Source organism: Thermoascus crustaceus (assembly GCF_041956765.1).
Source record: "Thermoascus crustaceus strain CBS 181.67 unplaced genomic scaffold VTN00scaffold_2, whole genome shotgun sequence".
In the NCBI taxonomy this organism is placed as follows: Eukaryota; Fungi; Ascomycota; class Eurotiomycetes; order Eurotiales; family Thermoascaceae; genus Thermoascus; species Thermoascus crustaceus.
In genome coordinates this window covers 3453071-3469174 of record NW_027192528.1, presented here as the reverse complement: position 1 = coordinate 3469174, position 16104 = coordinate 3453071, and the positions used below count along the sequence as shown (strand labels likewise).

The 16104-nt window shown below is 52.0% G+C and overlaps 5 protein-coding genes across 5 annotated transcripts; 2 read left to right on the top strand and 3 right to left on the bottom strand.

Moving 5' to 3' along the window:
• Window positions 1-1356: 1356 nt before the first annotated feature.
• VTN00DRAFT_4765 (uncharacterized protein) lies at window positions 1357-3047 on the top strand (the record flags this gene model as incomplete). Its single annotated transcript, XM_069431223.1, has 5 exons — window positions 1357-1575; window positions 1643-1815; window positions 2327-2552; window positions 2653-2909; window positions 2996-3047. 5 exons carry the CDS (start codon window positions 1357-1359, stop codon window positions 3045-3047), a joined length of 927 nt encoding a protein of 308 aa, XP_069290280.1.
• An 840-nt stretch (window positions 3048-3887) lies between these two features.
• Window positions 3888-5743, bottom strand: VTN00DRAFT_4764 (uncharacterized protein; the record flags this gene model as incomplete). The annotated part of the gene is made up of 2 exons (XM_069431222.1): window positions 3888-5502; window positions 5574-5743. The coding sequence occupies 2 exons, from the start codon at window positions 5741-5743 to the stop codon at window positions 3888-3890; spliced, it is 1785 nt and encodes a 594-aa protein (XP_069290279.1).
• A 924-nt stretch (window positions 5744-6667) lies between these two features.
• VTN00DRAFT_4763 (uncharacterized protein) lies at window positions 6668-13126 on the bottom strand (the record flags this gene model as incomplete). The annotated part of the gene is made up of 2 exons (XM_069431221.1): window positions 6668-6935; window positions 7002-13126. 2 exons carry the CDS (start codon window positions 13124-13126, stop codon window positions 6668-6670), a joined length of 6393 nt encoding a protein of 2130 aa, XP_069290278.1.
• An 848-nt stretch (window positions 13127-13974) lies between these two features.
• On the bottom strand, window positions 13975-14829 carry VTN00DRAFT_4762 (uncharacterized protein; the record flags this gene model as incomplete). Its single annotated transcript, XM_069431220.1, has 5 exons — window positions 13975-14031; window positions 14099-14147; window positions 14219-14284; window positions 14449-14618; window positions 14764-14829. 5 exons carry the CDS (start codon window positions 14827-14829, stop codon window positions 13975-13977), a joined length of 408 nt encoding a protein of 135 aa, XP_069290277.1.
• A 65-nt stretch (window positions 14830-14894) lies between these two features.
• Window positions 14895-15545, top strand: VTN00DRAFT_4761 (uncharacterized protein; the record flags this gene model as incomplete). The annotated part of the gene is made up of 1 exon (XM_069431219.1): window positions 14895-15545. One exon carries the CDS (start codon window positions 14895-14897, stop codon window positions 15543-15545), a length of 651 nt encoding a protein of 216 aa, XP_069290276.1.
• Window positions 15546-16104: the final 559 nt, after the last annotated feature.

Genomic DNA, 16104 nt, shown 5'->3' with positions numbered 1-16104 from the left:
AAGCGGAGTGATCTAGAGTCTAGGATTCGATCTTTTAGTACAGAAGCTATCCAATTTACGTGCTTTGCGGCATGTCTTCCCAGGCTACCAGAATCTTGCAAGACTGTCTTTTCCTTTAATTCACGCAGAATAAGTAGATGGAGCTGTCTTCAGCGTGCTATTTCAACTGCTCTTCTTATTGGCGACTCCTCTTTTGACCCCGCAATAGATGTCACTTTAGAGTAACGTGGGGTTTAGTTGCATATGCAAGTAGCAGTTTCGATAGTATCCCTGATGATACACCTCAACTACACGTGCTCCTACAGAATTCTAATCTAGCCTTTTACTGCAGTTTGAAGCTGTTCCTCTATTCACATTGCTAGGATGTTTACCATCGCCACTGGAGAGCACATAGTGGAGATCAAATCCCCGGAAAGTCCGAATCAACTTGATTGTGTAGGTGGGCAGTAGATCTGCCTATCAGCAGTATGAAAAAGCTTGCAGTGAGGTAATTGTACTATTCATTTATTTCAATGTTGACGAACACATGTCACTATTAGCAGAAGCATCTGTTGTTTGCAACATTATTCTCCGATTGTGCGACACGAGCAATGCATACATACCCTCTCATTTACAAGGATTAGGGAGGATGTCCATTACATTCCTATGTCCGAATTGTGCAGAGGTCCTCACGCTCAGCCATCTGTTGATACCCTTGTCAAGGGCATCATTTGATGTCAGATCTCTACTCCACGCTGACGCGTACAATCCTGTGGATCTCATCAGCACGAGGACCGATCTGCGGAGTAGCCCCATACGTTCGTGCATCTGATCTAACTGCAGCAAGACTCATCATCCTACCGATGGGGGCAACGTGAATTCCGTAAGGTACGGCCCGAACGGGAGATCTGCCAAGCTCATGCCCATGAGTAGCTACGCAAGTGTGGCCTCCTCCTTAACCTTTAGAATCTAGGCCGAAAAGCGGAGAAACTTCGTCTGGGTCAAAATCCATTCAGTCGATTTCTATGAAACACATTGACTCAGTCTGCTGGTCTTTCATATCGCACCTCTGCGATATTGGAGCTATGTTCCATTCAGTAGATTCAAGTTATAGAAGGTACAAAGGTCAATGGAATTAGACGTTTCGTATTACCTTGAACTTTTATGTCACTTAGCTGCGGGGAAATAGCGTCCTCTTCAGTAGGAGTGGAATCTAAGTCGACTGTCAGCAGGACATTTCATTGCCGGAAAACATATAAAGGCAAGACCATGAACCCTCTGTCCAGAGACCAGCATTCTCTACCCAGACCTTCATTGACTTCCATCTGAACAGATCAATTGAGACATCACGCATCAAGATCCCATTGCAGCAAAACCATGCCTTCCATCCTGAACACTGACCTCGCTGGTGTCGCTGACGGCTCGGTGTTGCATCTCTTCTACCAGGACGACCAAGGCAATATTAGTGAAGTGTATTCCGAGGACGGTTCCACTTGGAAAGTCAGTCCTACAACCGTGGGAACTGGCGCCGTCAACGGAACACCGATCACGGCCTACGACGTTGACAAGGATACCGATTATGGCCAAAAGCAAACCGTAAATTGCAGGTCGAAAATAATCACATAATCATTTACCAGAGCTGATGACAAGGGTTCCGCTATAGATCCATGTTCAGTATCTTGCGACCGCGGACAATGTCAACGGAGTGAAGTTGGTCGAGAAGGTGAAAGTGCTGCCCAAAGGCGACTGGACCTCTATGGGCATGCCACAAAACATTGAGAATCAAACCAGTCAGCACGACCAGGCTCTGCAGCGGCACTTACGACCAACTTGGTGGTACGTGGAATCCGGATGGTTCACAATGAGTGTACTTCGATAGGTAAGTCATTTCCAAGAAACATATGTAGTAGGTAATGGACATTAAACCCTTGCTCGACGCCGCCTTGTGGCTTGCTGCATACTAGTACTAGGTCAAGGCTTAGTGCACCCCACCGCCATTACAGTCTCTATAGACGGCGATGGTATAATTCCTTTATTACAGCAGGGGTTGATAAAGCCATGCGGGTGATGCCAGCTAAGGCGCTTTGACCGCTAATCAGGTAAGTATATCTGTCGCATCTCAATCTCGAAATAGGTCATTTTCTTTCTCAACTCTACTCTCAGTCTCTTGGAAAATCATACCAACAAGATCTTCATTCAGTGGTCGATTAAGGTGCTGTGAAATTAGGATAAGAAACTACAGCACACACCTTATCCTAATCTAATCATGCCACGATCCGAACGCTCGCGACCCTTCCTGTCGCCAGACCACGCGAACAGCCCGACGAAACGGATAAAACGGTCACAGTCTGAAGACGGAGACGAAAAGCCAGTTTACTCATCTTCGGCGAGAGACCAAGGAAAGCTACCTCCTCTCCATCCGTCTGTCTTATACTGAGGACCCTTGCATCAGTCGTCTCCTCTCAATCCCATCAAACTACACATTTGCCGAATTGCATGCCGCAATACAGCTTGCATTTGGCTGGATGAACACACTGAAGTACGTGTTTAATGTATTTGTCAATCATGAAGAGGTAGGTAGCAGCTTAAGCTTCTTTCTTTCTTTCTTTCTTCCTTCCTTCCTACAGTTCTCCATTGGTCAGGCATTGCGAGCTAAGGATACGGTACCGATAGCGTACAAATAAGTGGTTCACCATAGCAGCCGCCGCTGATCCGCTGGGTTACCATCGCAGAACTAACTGTGAGGACGTTACACTCGCAGAAGTCTACGATAGCGAAGAATACCGGGGCAAAGAGGTCAAAGTCGTGTACGAGTACGACAGAGACTTTCGTAGAGATGGAGACAACTGGGACCATGATATTTCGTTCCTCGGGCGCGCTGATCCCGGTATGCGGAAGAGCCTGGGGCTCTCGGGGATAAATCGCCAGTCGTGTGTATTGGCGGCGCCCCCTCCACTCTGAGTTTTCTGGCTGAAGCAAGCTTGTGGTGGTAACCATCGCTAATGGGTTTTACTAGGGTCATCCATGTGCGGAAGGCTACGGTGGCCCCCATGCTTAGAAAGTCATAAAGGAGGGGCTCATTACAGGGCACGATCCAGAAGGATTGCTAGAATGGTACAAGGTCGAATGTGTCAACGGGGACCCGGAGGGTTCGATCCGTATCAGTGGGATATTAAGCATGTCAATAAGCTCCTTAGGAGTGTCAGAATGCGGAATACTTGACTGAGAGACATCATACCCTGCCATGGAGGACTTCTGATGACTATCTCTCAGATGCATTGTGTGAGTGGTAATCTGTGGACCTTACAACATCTTGGGAATGAGTTACTTGAGGTACAGTACTATAATGTACCATAATACTTGATGTACGGCGTACTATAGCTTACTGTACTTAATGAATGGAAATGGAATCGCGAATTGGGACATTTTGGCATGGCGTGGAGGGCATTTAAATATGCAACGCCAGTGACGAGTTCCTCTGTGGTTACTGACAAGATGGTTTGATGCCAAGTATGCTGCGGCAAGAGCCTGATCTCCTACAGCATTTACTTTCTCATTCTGATAGCGCAGAACAAGAGAAGTATTCCGCGGGGTGTCCAAGATAGACTTTTTTAGTAGGTATTTACATATGTACAGAGGGCTGTTTCTTTAACCTGTGTATTACGGTTTCATAATGAACAGAGAGGATGTTCAACTATGCTTGTGGAATATACAGATGACAAAAAGACCAATATACGTTGCCATATAAATCGGGCCACATGGGAATGCACATCTATTCCAGAACCCAGATAGACAAAAATGCTCCAGAACATATCAGAAGGTATAAATAAACAAGAATACACACAAACGAAGCACCCCCATGTTCTTCTTCATTTCATAACAGGTATCAGGTATCGATCTATCAATCATCACGCTTTCTCCTTCCCCTTCCCTTCCCCCTCACCCTTCCGCCTCTCAAGAACCCTCATAACATCCGCAACATTCTCCTTATCTCCCTTCCTCTTCTTCGGCCCGCGCTTCCTCTTCTGCCCACCACGGGCCTCGATATACTCATCATCCTCCTCGTCCTCGATCCGACTCGACCCGAACCCGAGATCCATGTCCATGTTATCCAGGACCTCCCGTCTGCGGGCCTCTTCGAGGAATTTCTTCCTCCGGAGCAGCGTCTCGGGGTCCACGTCTTCGTCCTCCGCTGCTTCTTCTGCAAGTTCAGCAGAGGGAGAGGCTTGACGGAGTTTGGCGGCCCGTTTCAGGGCTTCCAGGATGGTTGGGTCGGTAGTTAGTGGGTTGGAACGGTCGAGTTCGGGGGCCTCGGTGGTGGTAGAAGTAGTGAAGTAGTTGCGTGGTTTGGGCGGTTGTGATGGAGCGGCGGGTTCTTTCTCTTTCTTTTCGATGTTGGCGAGGTCGCGGTCTTCAGCGTTCTTCTCTGATACTGCCGCTTTATCTGCCTTGGCTTCGCCCTCTTCTTCGGAAGAGGAGGCGTCGTCGTCGGCGATATCTGCCAGAGGATTGTAGTCTGCGCCAACACCTGCGAAGATGTCATCATCTTCGTCCTCCTCCTGAGCAACTGCAGCTGCACTTGCAGCCTTGGACACAAACTCAGCAGGCACTTCCATCCCCAATGGCTTCGCATCTTTATCCGGCATCAACAGGCCATTATTATTCCCATTTGTCTTCTCCGCAGGCTTTGGTGGATCCAGCCACCTAACCTTCCTCTTCATCTTGCCCTCCGCGTCTGTAGTAATGAGAACCTCTCTCCGTCTTCCAGTTTCGTCCTGTTCGATCCATCGCTTCTTCTCATTCTTGGGATCACCAATCTTCTTAAACTTCGACCCCAACGTAGACGCGGGAGGCTCAGGTGCCGGTGCCGCCGCAGGCGCAGGCGCAGCCCCAGCCCCAGCAGCAGCTCTCGCCCTACCCTCCTTCAACTGTCTCAAAATATCATCCCTCGATCTCTTCTGTTGCCCTGCCTCCTTCGTCTGCGACGACGGCACTGGCGGAGGAGGCGGCGGAGCCATATTCCCCTTCTTGACCTTCTTCTCCTTGGGCGCCACAGGCGCAACCTCCTCCTTCTCCTTCTCCTCCAACACCCGATCAAACTCCTCATCCGCATCCTCAACCTTCTCTTCCTCTGGCACCGACGGCTTCTCCACCGGCTTCGTCACATCCTCACCGGCCTTGACCCGTCTCAACAACTCCCAATCCAGCCCCTTCACCAGCGGCGCGGTCCGCACGTCTCCACCGACACCGATCTCCGCGCGCAGCTTCTCGAATGTCGCCTGGTCGATCTGGCCCAATTTGACCATCTCCTCGAGCGCTTTGACGCGCTTCTCTTTGTCTTGGACATCGTCTTCCTTCTCTTGCTCTTCTAGTTCTCTCCGTAGTTGTGCCCGATCCTGGTATCCGGAGGCAAGTTTCGAGCCCTTTGGGTCGTAGGATCTGAATTTCTTCGTTGGTGGCCGTTGCTGCTCGCGACGGTGTTCGGCGAGTTGGCGCGCGAAGTCGACGCCCTTGACGGAGCGTCTGTTTGAACAGTTAATATTGTCTGTAAATCAAGAATATGATATAACAAAAGGGATGAGGATCAAACATACGGCGTCATAGGGATACTCGACCGCATCCGCGAGCCCAGGACCGCGCCGGGGCCCGGAGTCGCGCCACCATCCTTTCGTGCTGGTGTCGGGGTCGCAGTTGCTTTCGCGGTCGAAGAGGAAGTAGGTTTGGGATTATCGAGGACGAGACGTCGGAATTGTTCGTTGTTCATGGTTGAGAGGAAGAGGGAGCTTCAGAGCTTGGTTTGGTTGGATGCATACGCGGCGATTTCGATGAAGTCCCGCTGGTTGCGCGGCGTAGGAAGTGGCGAAAAAGGGGAGTGGAAGAAAACCGCCAGAGCTCTGTAACCAAGGTATCAGAAATTAAAACAGAACAAAATAGGAGGTTTTGCAGCGGCAATCGTGACTTCAAGTTGGATATCACAGAGCTTCCACCCAGGCTTGTTCCAGGCGGGTTTGGTGGCGGTCTCGGAGCAAAGCCCAGCAGTGAATGACGGCATGGCATCTTCCTTTGACTTGGCCGCGCTCCGCGAACCAACTCCGCCAACGCGGAGCATCAGAGCAAGTCGACATAATTTGAAACCAAACAAGTTCTTGAGTGTTTTACCCTATATAGTGTTCTTTTTTTTTGCGAAATTTTACCAGCGCTACCTCTCAGAAGATCTCTATTTTAGTTCCTGTATTTTCGAAAACTTTTCACGGATTCCAATTTATATTCTCCCAGTCTTGAGCTGTCTACCTAACTACCTAGGTGTGCTGCAGCGCTACAGATTACCAATATTCATCCAATACGATCGAGATTCCATAAATGCATCTACGGTGCAGAAGTACATAAGCAACATACGTAACCATCTAACTTTAATATTCAGACTCCATAATTTTGGTCTCAAGTAAGTAAACAGTCATGTCACGGCGTTAAAAAAGACAAAATTATCAAAGACATCAAGAATAGTGTCGTAGTGGAATGGAAAGGGAGATATCAATCAATCAGGCCGGCAGAATGAATAGATAGATGTACGTTGAAAAGCACCAAACCCACAACGCATCCCCCCACGCCCCGGGGATTCCCCTTTTCCGTCTTTCATCCCTCCCATTTCCATATTTCCGTTAACTACTTAAAACGCTTTTCTTTTCATTTAGATCGTTTCCCATCCTCCATTATTAATATCCGCCTCCAGCTTCCGGCTAATCGTCGCCGGAATGCCGTGCGAGAGCCACACGTCTCGGAGCAGCTTGTCGTAGCGCTTCTGGTTGAGGATGAGCTGGCGGTTGCGGCGCAGGCCCGGATCGACCTCACCGTGGCGGTCGAGGTAGGGCGTGTAGTGCCACGAGCCGTTGTGGTTGTGGAGGTAGAGGACGGTGCATTTGCGGATGTTGATGAAGAGACCGACGTTCTTGCCGCATCTGCATTACACAACGTGGTTAGTGATACTGTATTCAAATAGGAACGGGGAGAGAAGGGTTACAGACTTCTTGACATGTTGGTTACATCCGCCCAACCTCTTATCACTGCAGCACACGGCCTGGGAACAGAAGATGTCGCCACAGAACAGACAGATGCTCGGATCGGTCAGTTCCTTCTTCGAGTTCGGGCAGCGCCTCCGGTTGGCTTCCTCGATGAGCGTATCATAGTACCGAGGAAGACCCACGAGTTCGAAGATGGCCGGATGAGAGAGACTCGGCCACAGTCTGTGGTCATCAAACCGGAAGCCCGAGCGGGATGCATTCCAGTGGAAGATCCAACCAGATACAACCGAGTCAAACGGGTTGTTGCTGTTCTTAGCAGGCGCGAGAGAGGCAAAGATCTCGTCGAGGGTCGGGAGTCCCAGGAGCTTCGTCAGACGGTCCAGCTCCGAGGTACCGACATCCATGAAGCCGGTGTTGGGGAACTCGACGCCGTGCTGCACGTGGAGCAGAATAACTGTTTTACGGAGGAATGGCAGCGCATAGCTTGCGATCAGACGTCTCAAAGCTATGATGATGCCAGGAGTGGCAGATCCTTCACCGTCCTTCACGTAGCCGCTCTCTGCCGGGAATGAAGAGCCTTCCACACGTCCCACTGAGTTCGATCTCAGCTCCGCAACGATGGAGTCGAAGAAGCGTCTAGTGATCGCATAACGCTCGTCCGACAATTCTACTTCCAGCAGGTAGTGCGCATCCCCGTGCTGAGCCAGCTCCTCCTTCAGTCCCAGCGGCCATAGGATAAAAGTGACAGCGACCTTGACAATCTCCGCCACGTAGCACATCTGGATCAAGTGCCGGATCTCGATGTTGAGAACAGGCAGCAGCACCAGAGAGCATTCTGCCAGGAATACGAAAATGTCCGTCGCAAGTAGCGGTTGAATGTTTCGGACATCCTCGAGGAGTGCCGTTCCGCTCATACACGGATGGCCCACGAACAACTGGCATAGCTTCTGACGATGCATCTCCTGGAATTCCTGGGTGGTACGGCTCTTAGTCGCGCCGCTGTTGTGGAGCCCGCCTACAGCGGCATAGGAGAATGCGGTCTCAGCCAGAACGCGCAGATGTGTCAGCGCCAACTGGGGGATCTTGTCGAGCAGCGTCGATCCAGGTTCGGACTCGACACCACGCTGAGCGATCTCGAGGGCAGAAATGCTGAATCCGAAGCTCCGTATCAATGAATCGGTATGAAGCAATTCATCCGTGTTGATCGCGTCCGGAGAATGCGAGAACTGTGAATCAATGTGGTTCAAGCGGAGAGTCTGCTTGAGGCGCTTATAGATCTGCACAAGCTCTGACATAGGAGTGTCGTTAGGGGTCGAAACCTGCTGGAGAGGACTGGTAGCAGTGATGTCATCGGCAGTCGGGAAGAGACCCGGCATGGGCATTCTGGTCGACGGCACGAACTGGTGAGGAGCGGGTGGAAGTGACGAGGTCATGAGCTGATCGATCTTCGTGGCCATTGGAGGCACCATGGTCTTTGACAGGTAGTCTATGAAGAGGTCCTGGTATGTTGCCAATTGTAGTTTGTCAACATCCATGAGAAGGGTATAGTTGCGGGGCTGAGACAGAGCAGCCTTCACATCCTCATTGATAAAGTGATCGAACGACTGGTTGGTCTTCAAAGCGCCCGGGTACGACTCCTCCTTACCCTTCCAAATGATCGGCAGGAACGCATTCCCCAGTGCTTTGCAGAGAGGGCAGACAAACTCCTTCATAGCCAAGCGCTCAGGATGGTTTCGCGCAACCTGCTGGCTATGCCGCCTCTTCGTTGCCGCATAGTAGACCTCGAAACAGGAGTAGTGCATGATGTGACCACAGCCCGTTGTGACAGGACCACGGACCGTATTCTTCGAATTGAACCCTTTGCTCAGACCGATCTTCTCACTGATCACCTCACCACCCGTGGAGTCGAGCCTCCGTACTATAGTACGGTTCTCTCCTGCCACACCAAATGGACGAAGATGGTCGGCGGACTTATCCAGACTCGATGGGGTTCTGAGAACCTCCCTGATCCAATCCGGGTCCTTGATATCCGTCTGTCTCAGGATCCCGCTGTCCTGTACCAATGCAAACGTGCCGTAGAGTCTGGTGTCGTTCGTGTCCTCCTGGCACAGGATGCAGGTTCCGGTAGGATACTTCCACATCTTCGCTTCAGTCGGCTCCTCAGCTTCAGACTCGAGATCGCTGAAGTCGTCTTCTCCCCAGTCGATCGCACCCTGGCTGTTCAGGAAGTTCTGCTGCTGCTGCTGGAACTGAGCCATCACCCTGGCCTGCCTCTCCAGAGCCTGTTTCTTCTTAAGTTCCTGCTCACTCTCGCCAGTAGTCGCAGGAGAACCCGCCTCGATCCTGTCATAAGGGAACTTGAGAGTGGCGGTTGCTGCCGTGTAGGCCTTGGGACGCTTCTGCCACATCCTCTTCAGGATATGTCGGATCTTGGGGCCGCACGATTCAAACTCGCTCATGGTGGAGACCTTCTGTAGGAGACCAATTATAGTCATGTTGCCCGCGGAAGTCGGTTTAGACTTTGACAATCCATGCAAAACAAAGGAGTGCCCAGACTCCTCAGTCATGTCGTCCTCGTCGGTATTATCCTCCAGTACGGCAACAAGGATCAAGTGCAGAACCACATGAAGGAACGTCTCAACACGGGTGGAAGGAATCTCTGGAGTACTATCCTTTGAACACATTGCATAGTCGAGGCAGTGGTGGACAAGTTGAGCAAACAGCAAAGTCCTGGTAAACAGGGGGAGATCAGCAAACGCGCCAGAAGTAATGGGCCGCAGCTTCGGCTCGAAAACGATCTCAGAAGGCTTCTTTCCGGTCTTCTTAGCCATCCACTCCTTGTAGATGTTCTCTGCCTCATCCCGTTGATTCTTTGTATAGTGTGCGCTGTACGGGTCTATGAGGTCGATGTACTCAGACTTCAGCTCAAACGTGCCGCTGTCGTTCAAGCCTTCTGGAGGGCGGAAGATCGCAATCTCGTCAAGGACCTCCTGGAAAGTATCAGATTCGAGCAGCTTGTCGCTGAGTCGTGTTGACAGATCCGAGAATGACAGCGGTTTGAAGCAGAGGACATGTGCGATGTCTCGACTGATATTCTCCTTGCTCAAGCTGGTGGTGTCGTCGATTGCGGTCAGAGACGTCCGGTCAGTCAATAAGATAATCAGAAGATGGACGAATTCCTCAGCCACATCGACAATCTGAGAATCCTCATAACCGGCGGGGGGCACGTAACCCCTGGTCATCCAGTTCACCATTCCGAAACGGTCAGCGATCGAAGCAAGGACTCTGCTCTGCTCACAAGTGACGAGCGCAGTTTGGAGCAGGAAGATGTCACGGTAATACGCAAAGTCACGAGACGATACTCCGCGATACTGGGACATCTGGTGCCGAAGGCTGAGGCCATTGCGCACCCACATGCCAGCTTTCATCTGGGCAAGCCATGCACAGACCCTGAGTGGGTAGTCAAACATCGTTAGCAGAAGGTCCTCAGGGCTCAGATTGATATCGTGAATGTGCTTGTCATTGGCCGTCTGTGCTGCCTCCAACAAGACATCACGCATCAAAGCACTGCTCATGCCTCGGCCACATTCAAGCAACCATGAAAGGGTGTAGTGGAGGGCATGGTGGAAACTGATCGATCCTTTTTCCACAACGAAGTCCACAACCCGGTGTCGTGGAACCGGGCCAGAGTGATCGACTTCGAAGTCGAAGGGTGACAAAGACTTGAAGCGGACGTATTCCTTGATTTCAGCCTGGTCGAAACGCTTCCGTTCCACTCCCGTAGAATGCACGATGGCAGAGATCGCAGCCGCTTTGATAGCCCTCAGCAAATTCTCTCCGTCATCAGCTTCTGGGTCGCGGAACGCCTCGCAGAACTGGCGGCAGAGCCGATTAATTTCTCTCATCAGGATGGAAGCACTAATCCAGGCATCTGTCTCGTACTCCACATGCTCTCCGACAGCGCGCACATTGGGACAGATTCCTTGAGGCAGCTTGACGAGATCAAGGAACTGCAAGAGATATTGTTCTTCAGTGCGTACGCGGTGCTGCACGTACTCCGACTGAAGCAGATACCGCAGATCGAGGAAAAAGTGATATAGACGCCTATTGTTGACCGACCCTGCGTCGAACGCCAGTGTCGCGGTTGGGTTGACCTCATGCGGTTCACCAACCTGTCTTGTTGTAAGGAACGTATACAGGATAGCCATGACCTTGGTGAGGAAGTTTCCACGTTGGACAATCTCCTCAGTGATGGACGGCGTCGTAAGAAGCTGCAACGAGAGGTTGACGATGGAGTGGTCTGGCTCTCTGTCCGCGATCAGGTACAGCTGGGCCAGCGCAGTATACAGCGCAGACAACCGCAGCCCCATGATTCGCTTGAACTGAGGGACATTGACCACGGTGCTGATGTAGAGGTCCCGGAGATCAGTCCGTGTCTTCTTCCATAACCTCAGATCGAATAGAATCATCCAATCGAGACGAGTACGCTGCCAGAGATCTTCATAGGGAGGGATATCGCCGCCTTTAAGAAAGGCGGGAGGTTTAGTCTCCCAATGGCTCGGGGTCTTTGCGGGAGAAGGCTTAACGGTGACGGTTGGCGTTCTCGGAATCCGGACATGAGACGTAGTCGTTTGGACACGATTCTCCCCCGTATCAGACTGCGCATTTGTCTGGCCAGGGCGATCTTGTTGTTCCTGTGGTCGCGGAGGGGGTGGAGGAGGAGGATATCCAGCCAAAGTAGCTTCAGCAACTTCCAGTTCGTCATCAGCATTACCCATTTCCATGTCCTCATCTTCATCGATTTCTTCGCGTAGACGGTTGAGATCAACCTCCATGTCCTCGTATTCTTCGTCATCGTCATCATGGCCCTCAACATAATCTTCATCCTCGTCACCTTCCTCGCCCTCGTTCTCACCTTGCTCGTCACCATTTTCGTCAAGGTCATCATCATCAGCCAACACCACCTGGCCTTGAGGAGAAACGGTCAGAGTGATGGCGCGGAAAGGGATACCCTCGTTCCTTTCATGATCGTCAATTCCTTTCATTCCAATATCTGCGTTGTAGGCACCGCTGCCGCGCCGCCAGGGGTTCAGGAGCTCTTCACAGATGACATGTCGAAGTATTTCATTATCCTCCCCGATACTGCAGCCAGCAATGTCCGCAAGCCATTCGACGATGGTTCCGCACATCTGTTCCCTGAAGGTGTCTCGAGAGGATCGTATTGTCACCGTTACTTTAATCTGTTCAATTGTTTTCGACACCTGTAGTAATCTCCGGAGGTCTTTCGAATATTTAACAACGCTCCTCCCTATATCGTTCGTCTCATGAGCCTTGGCGTTACCGAAACTATCCCGTTCCCTGCAGGCTCTCGTAACCTGGTGCGAGACATCTCTGATCGTATGCTTCTCATCATTCCACAGGGCGAGCGCAAATTCTGGCTCCTTCTCCGGCGGATCACCCTCACCATACCAACCGGGACGCAGTCGTGACAGTTCCTCATCCTGTCTAATGCCCTCTTCAGTCTTGGGAAGTCTCAGCTGCTCCGGCGAACACGAGATCACATCACAGAAGTAATCCAGCGCCCTGGAAATCGTAGTCCGGATATTATCCACCCACACCTGCGGCAATTGATTCCGCACGCGTTCCTTCCCCTTCGAATCGCCTCGATCGGTATGGATGGCGCAGAACAGGGGGAGTTTCCACGCCTCATCGTCACCGCAGTCACAGCACCCACAGTTACCGGACGAAATCGTGATCTGGTACTGGTGGCCCGTGTGATCGGACGAGTCGAAACACCGACTGCACAGAACGCAGGTGTCGTCCGCGGCGCAGGTCACACACCGGTATGTCGCCTCGCCTGCCCTGAAGATATGCCCGCAGCGCTTGCCCCGCGCGGCTTCGGAGTACTCAGCACCCTCCTTGGCGCCCTGGGCCTCTGCCAACTTCCACCGTCCGCCGGGAGGTCCCTCGGGGAAGAGCTGTCGTAGTCGCTCCTCGCTGTGGCCTGCGAGGGAGCGGAAGAGGAGCTCCAGAAGGTCCTGCTCCGCCTGGGGTCCGTAGCGGAAGTTGTGCTTGGCCGGCAGGCGCAGCAGGCCTTCACCGAGTTTCTTCTCACATTCCGTGAGCATGGCTTTTAAGGTTTTATCTCAGGTTATTCGGGCGACCCATGCGGCTGTCGAAGACAAGGTAGGATAGGGATAGATGGATTGGTTTCGCGAGTTTGGGGGAAGGAGGAGTGGTGGTGGTGTGTGGCGGGGACTTTGTAATCGAAATAGTTTCGCCGGACTGGGGGTGGTGGTTCCTGTCGGAGAATCAAGCGAACTAGGAAATTTCTAAAAATGTTTCCCGGGGTGAATTAAGAAAAGAGAAATTAACAAGCACTCTGAAAACAGGGAGATCCTTTGTTAGCTAGCTGTTCCAGATTGGCTATAGAAAGCGAGAGAGAGAGAATGTAAGCTCGCTGTGAAATAGTGACAGTTGAGACCAAAAGTAAGCAACCAAAACTAAGAAGCGTGGGAATTACAGTTCATCAAGTCGTCGAGTCCAGTCAAAGTCCCGTCCACAGTTCATCAGGAGGGGGGAGAAACAGATTTGTTCCTTGGCGTTCGAAAAGCCCGTTGTGGTTGATGCTGTGTCCTCGCTATGACATCGGGCAGCGGGCAGCGTCAGCGAGCTTCTTTAGCGCCACCCGATCCTGTCGCGACACAGCGCAGGACCCTGGGTCTCCCCCGCCACAAGGGCCATGCATGGCCAATTAATCTTATGTGCCAGATATTACAGGCATTATGTTTCTACGTTTTAGCGGCTACAAATGCTACGACACAAAACTAAGTGACCCGGCAATTAACACAGTCAGAAGAAATGAAACTCTATTTGACTGCTATTTCACAGCCTCCAACAGTATTGTAACAAGGGTACATGGTATTCATTCTCCTTCAACGGATATCCGCCAGCTACCGCGTCCTGGCCGAGTCGTTTACTCTTCCTCCTCCGCCTTCTGGATGTACTTGTGACGGATGTCCTTCCATTGGCGCTGCAGCACAGATCAGTCAATGTCCCACCCGCACAGGTCCTAAGATCTCAAGGGAATTTTGACGTACGCCCTGGTTCATCTGGTCCCAGATCTTGTCGGTGACGTTGTCCCAGGCACTGTTGTAGCAAATACTTGTCAGTCACAAATGCACCCGCATCCGCAGCTTCCACCCGGGTAAGAGACGCACATCTCAGCGAAGAAAGCACCGGCGAAGACGGTGGTCAGGAAAGTAGCGTTCTTCCGGAAGAAGGTCCTGAGAGAGTGAAAAAGATCATGTTAGACGGGGCAATTGACGGTTGGCGGCGCTTGTTTGAGGAGGGGTGACTTGCTGGTAGAGGAGCTGGGAGATCTGTTGGACGAGAACGGTCAAAAGTTAGCCATTGGACTCCGCAGACCCGAGGAGAGGGGAAAACTCACAGCCATTGTGACGGATGTCTATACGGAGACGGGGAGGATGGGGACGGAGGTGGGTAGGGCAGAGGATAGGGAAGTATTGTCCTGGTCTCGTCGAAGTGTCCGAGAGTTGGAAGTTTGGAGTCGCTCGCCGGCTCAGCGCGAAAAGCAGCGCAGCGGGAATCCCCGGCTCGCTGATTGGCCCACCCGACAGCCGCGACGCCCGGGAACCTGGAAGTGCAAGAGCCTCACGGTTTCCGCCTTGGGAGGAACATCGGATTCCTCCCTTCTTGCGCCTGGACTCGACACTCGAGTGTGTGACTGCGTCAGGACACGCACCGTGCGACTATCTCTCGTCCGTCCAAGGTCGCGCATTCTCTGAGATACCCAGATTTTGTTACGCATCTGTCACTGTGCGCACTTGGGTCCTACAACGTTAATCTTCGTCTCCCCCGCCAAGAGTGCTCACAATGTCGAAGCCTTCAGCGTCTGCGTCTGGAATCACAGTCGACGCTGTCACCGGCGAGCGGCTCATCCCATCCTCCACTCGCGCGGATGGCTCTAAGCGCCGTGAGATCCGTATCCGCCCCGGCTATCGGCCCCCTGAGGACATCGAAGTCTACAAGAACCGGGCCGCGGAGGCATGGAAGAACCGCGGGAAGGGTGGCGTGCCTGGCGCGGAGGGCTTGAAGGATGACACCCCCGCGAAGAACACGAGCGCATCCAGCAACAAGAACGCAAAGAAACGGGAAGCGAAGAGAAGGGCGAAGGCAGCAGCGGATCAGAATGAAGGGGCGACGGCGGAGAACGGGGAGGGGAAAGAGGTCGACAACGCCGATAAGACCAAGCCTGATGACCAACAACAATCCGCCACCGCCTCTGAGCCCGCCGTTGACCCAGAAGCCGAGAAGGAGAAGAAGGCCCGCAACTTGAAGAAGAAACTCCGCCAGGCGCGGGACTTGCGTGACAAGAAGGACAAGGGCGAGGCTCTGCTCCCGGAGCAGCTGGAGAAGGTGATCAAGATTCAGGAACTGATACGTCAGCTGGATGCACTGGGATTCGATGCGAACGGGGAGAAGAAGGTTCCTGCTGAGGATGAGAAGCAGGAAGACAAGGTTTGAGGAAAGATTCCTCAGTATGGATCATACGCTACAGAAGGAACCCTTGAAGGGAACGTGCATATCGTATGCTACAACGGGTCTGCCTTTGGGGTTCGAGATATCTGGGAAAGTATCAAACAGACATCGTTTGGGACGTGCCGGGTGCCCTGCACAGTGATATCGAAGCAGGTCAACAGATCCTGCCGATTGCGCAGCTTCCCGGAAGCATCTCACGCGAAAACAAGCACTTGACCCGGGCAGAAAATACCAGCTTTATTGGTGTTTGCATAACCTAGGCAGTTATGCTCTATGCATATGGGAAAAGTGCCGTCCCTGGTGGCTGAGTCCGGCGCAATAATGACTATGAACGCCAGCTTCGATTATGCCAGGACACTACCCTGAGAATTATGTCAGTTCGGAAGTTAGATACCATAGGACAAAAAATATAACTAAAATGCAAATTAGGTTTCCGTATTGGGTCTCCACGTGTCGTTCAAAGAGTAATGCTGCTCCGTGTTGACGGGTTTCGATTACACTCCAAAGGCCGGATCTATATACGAGCAGAGTAATCTAATGTACA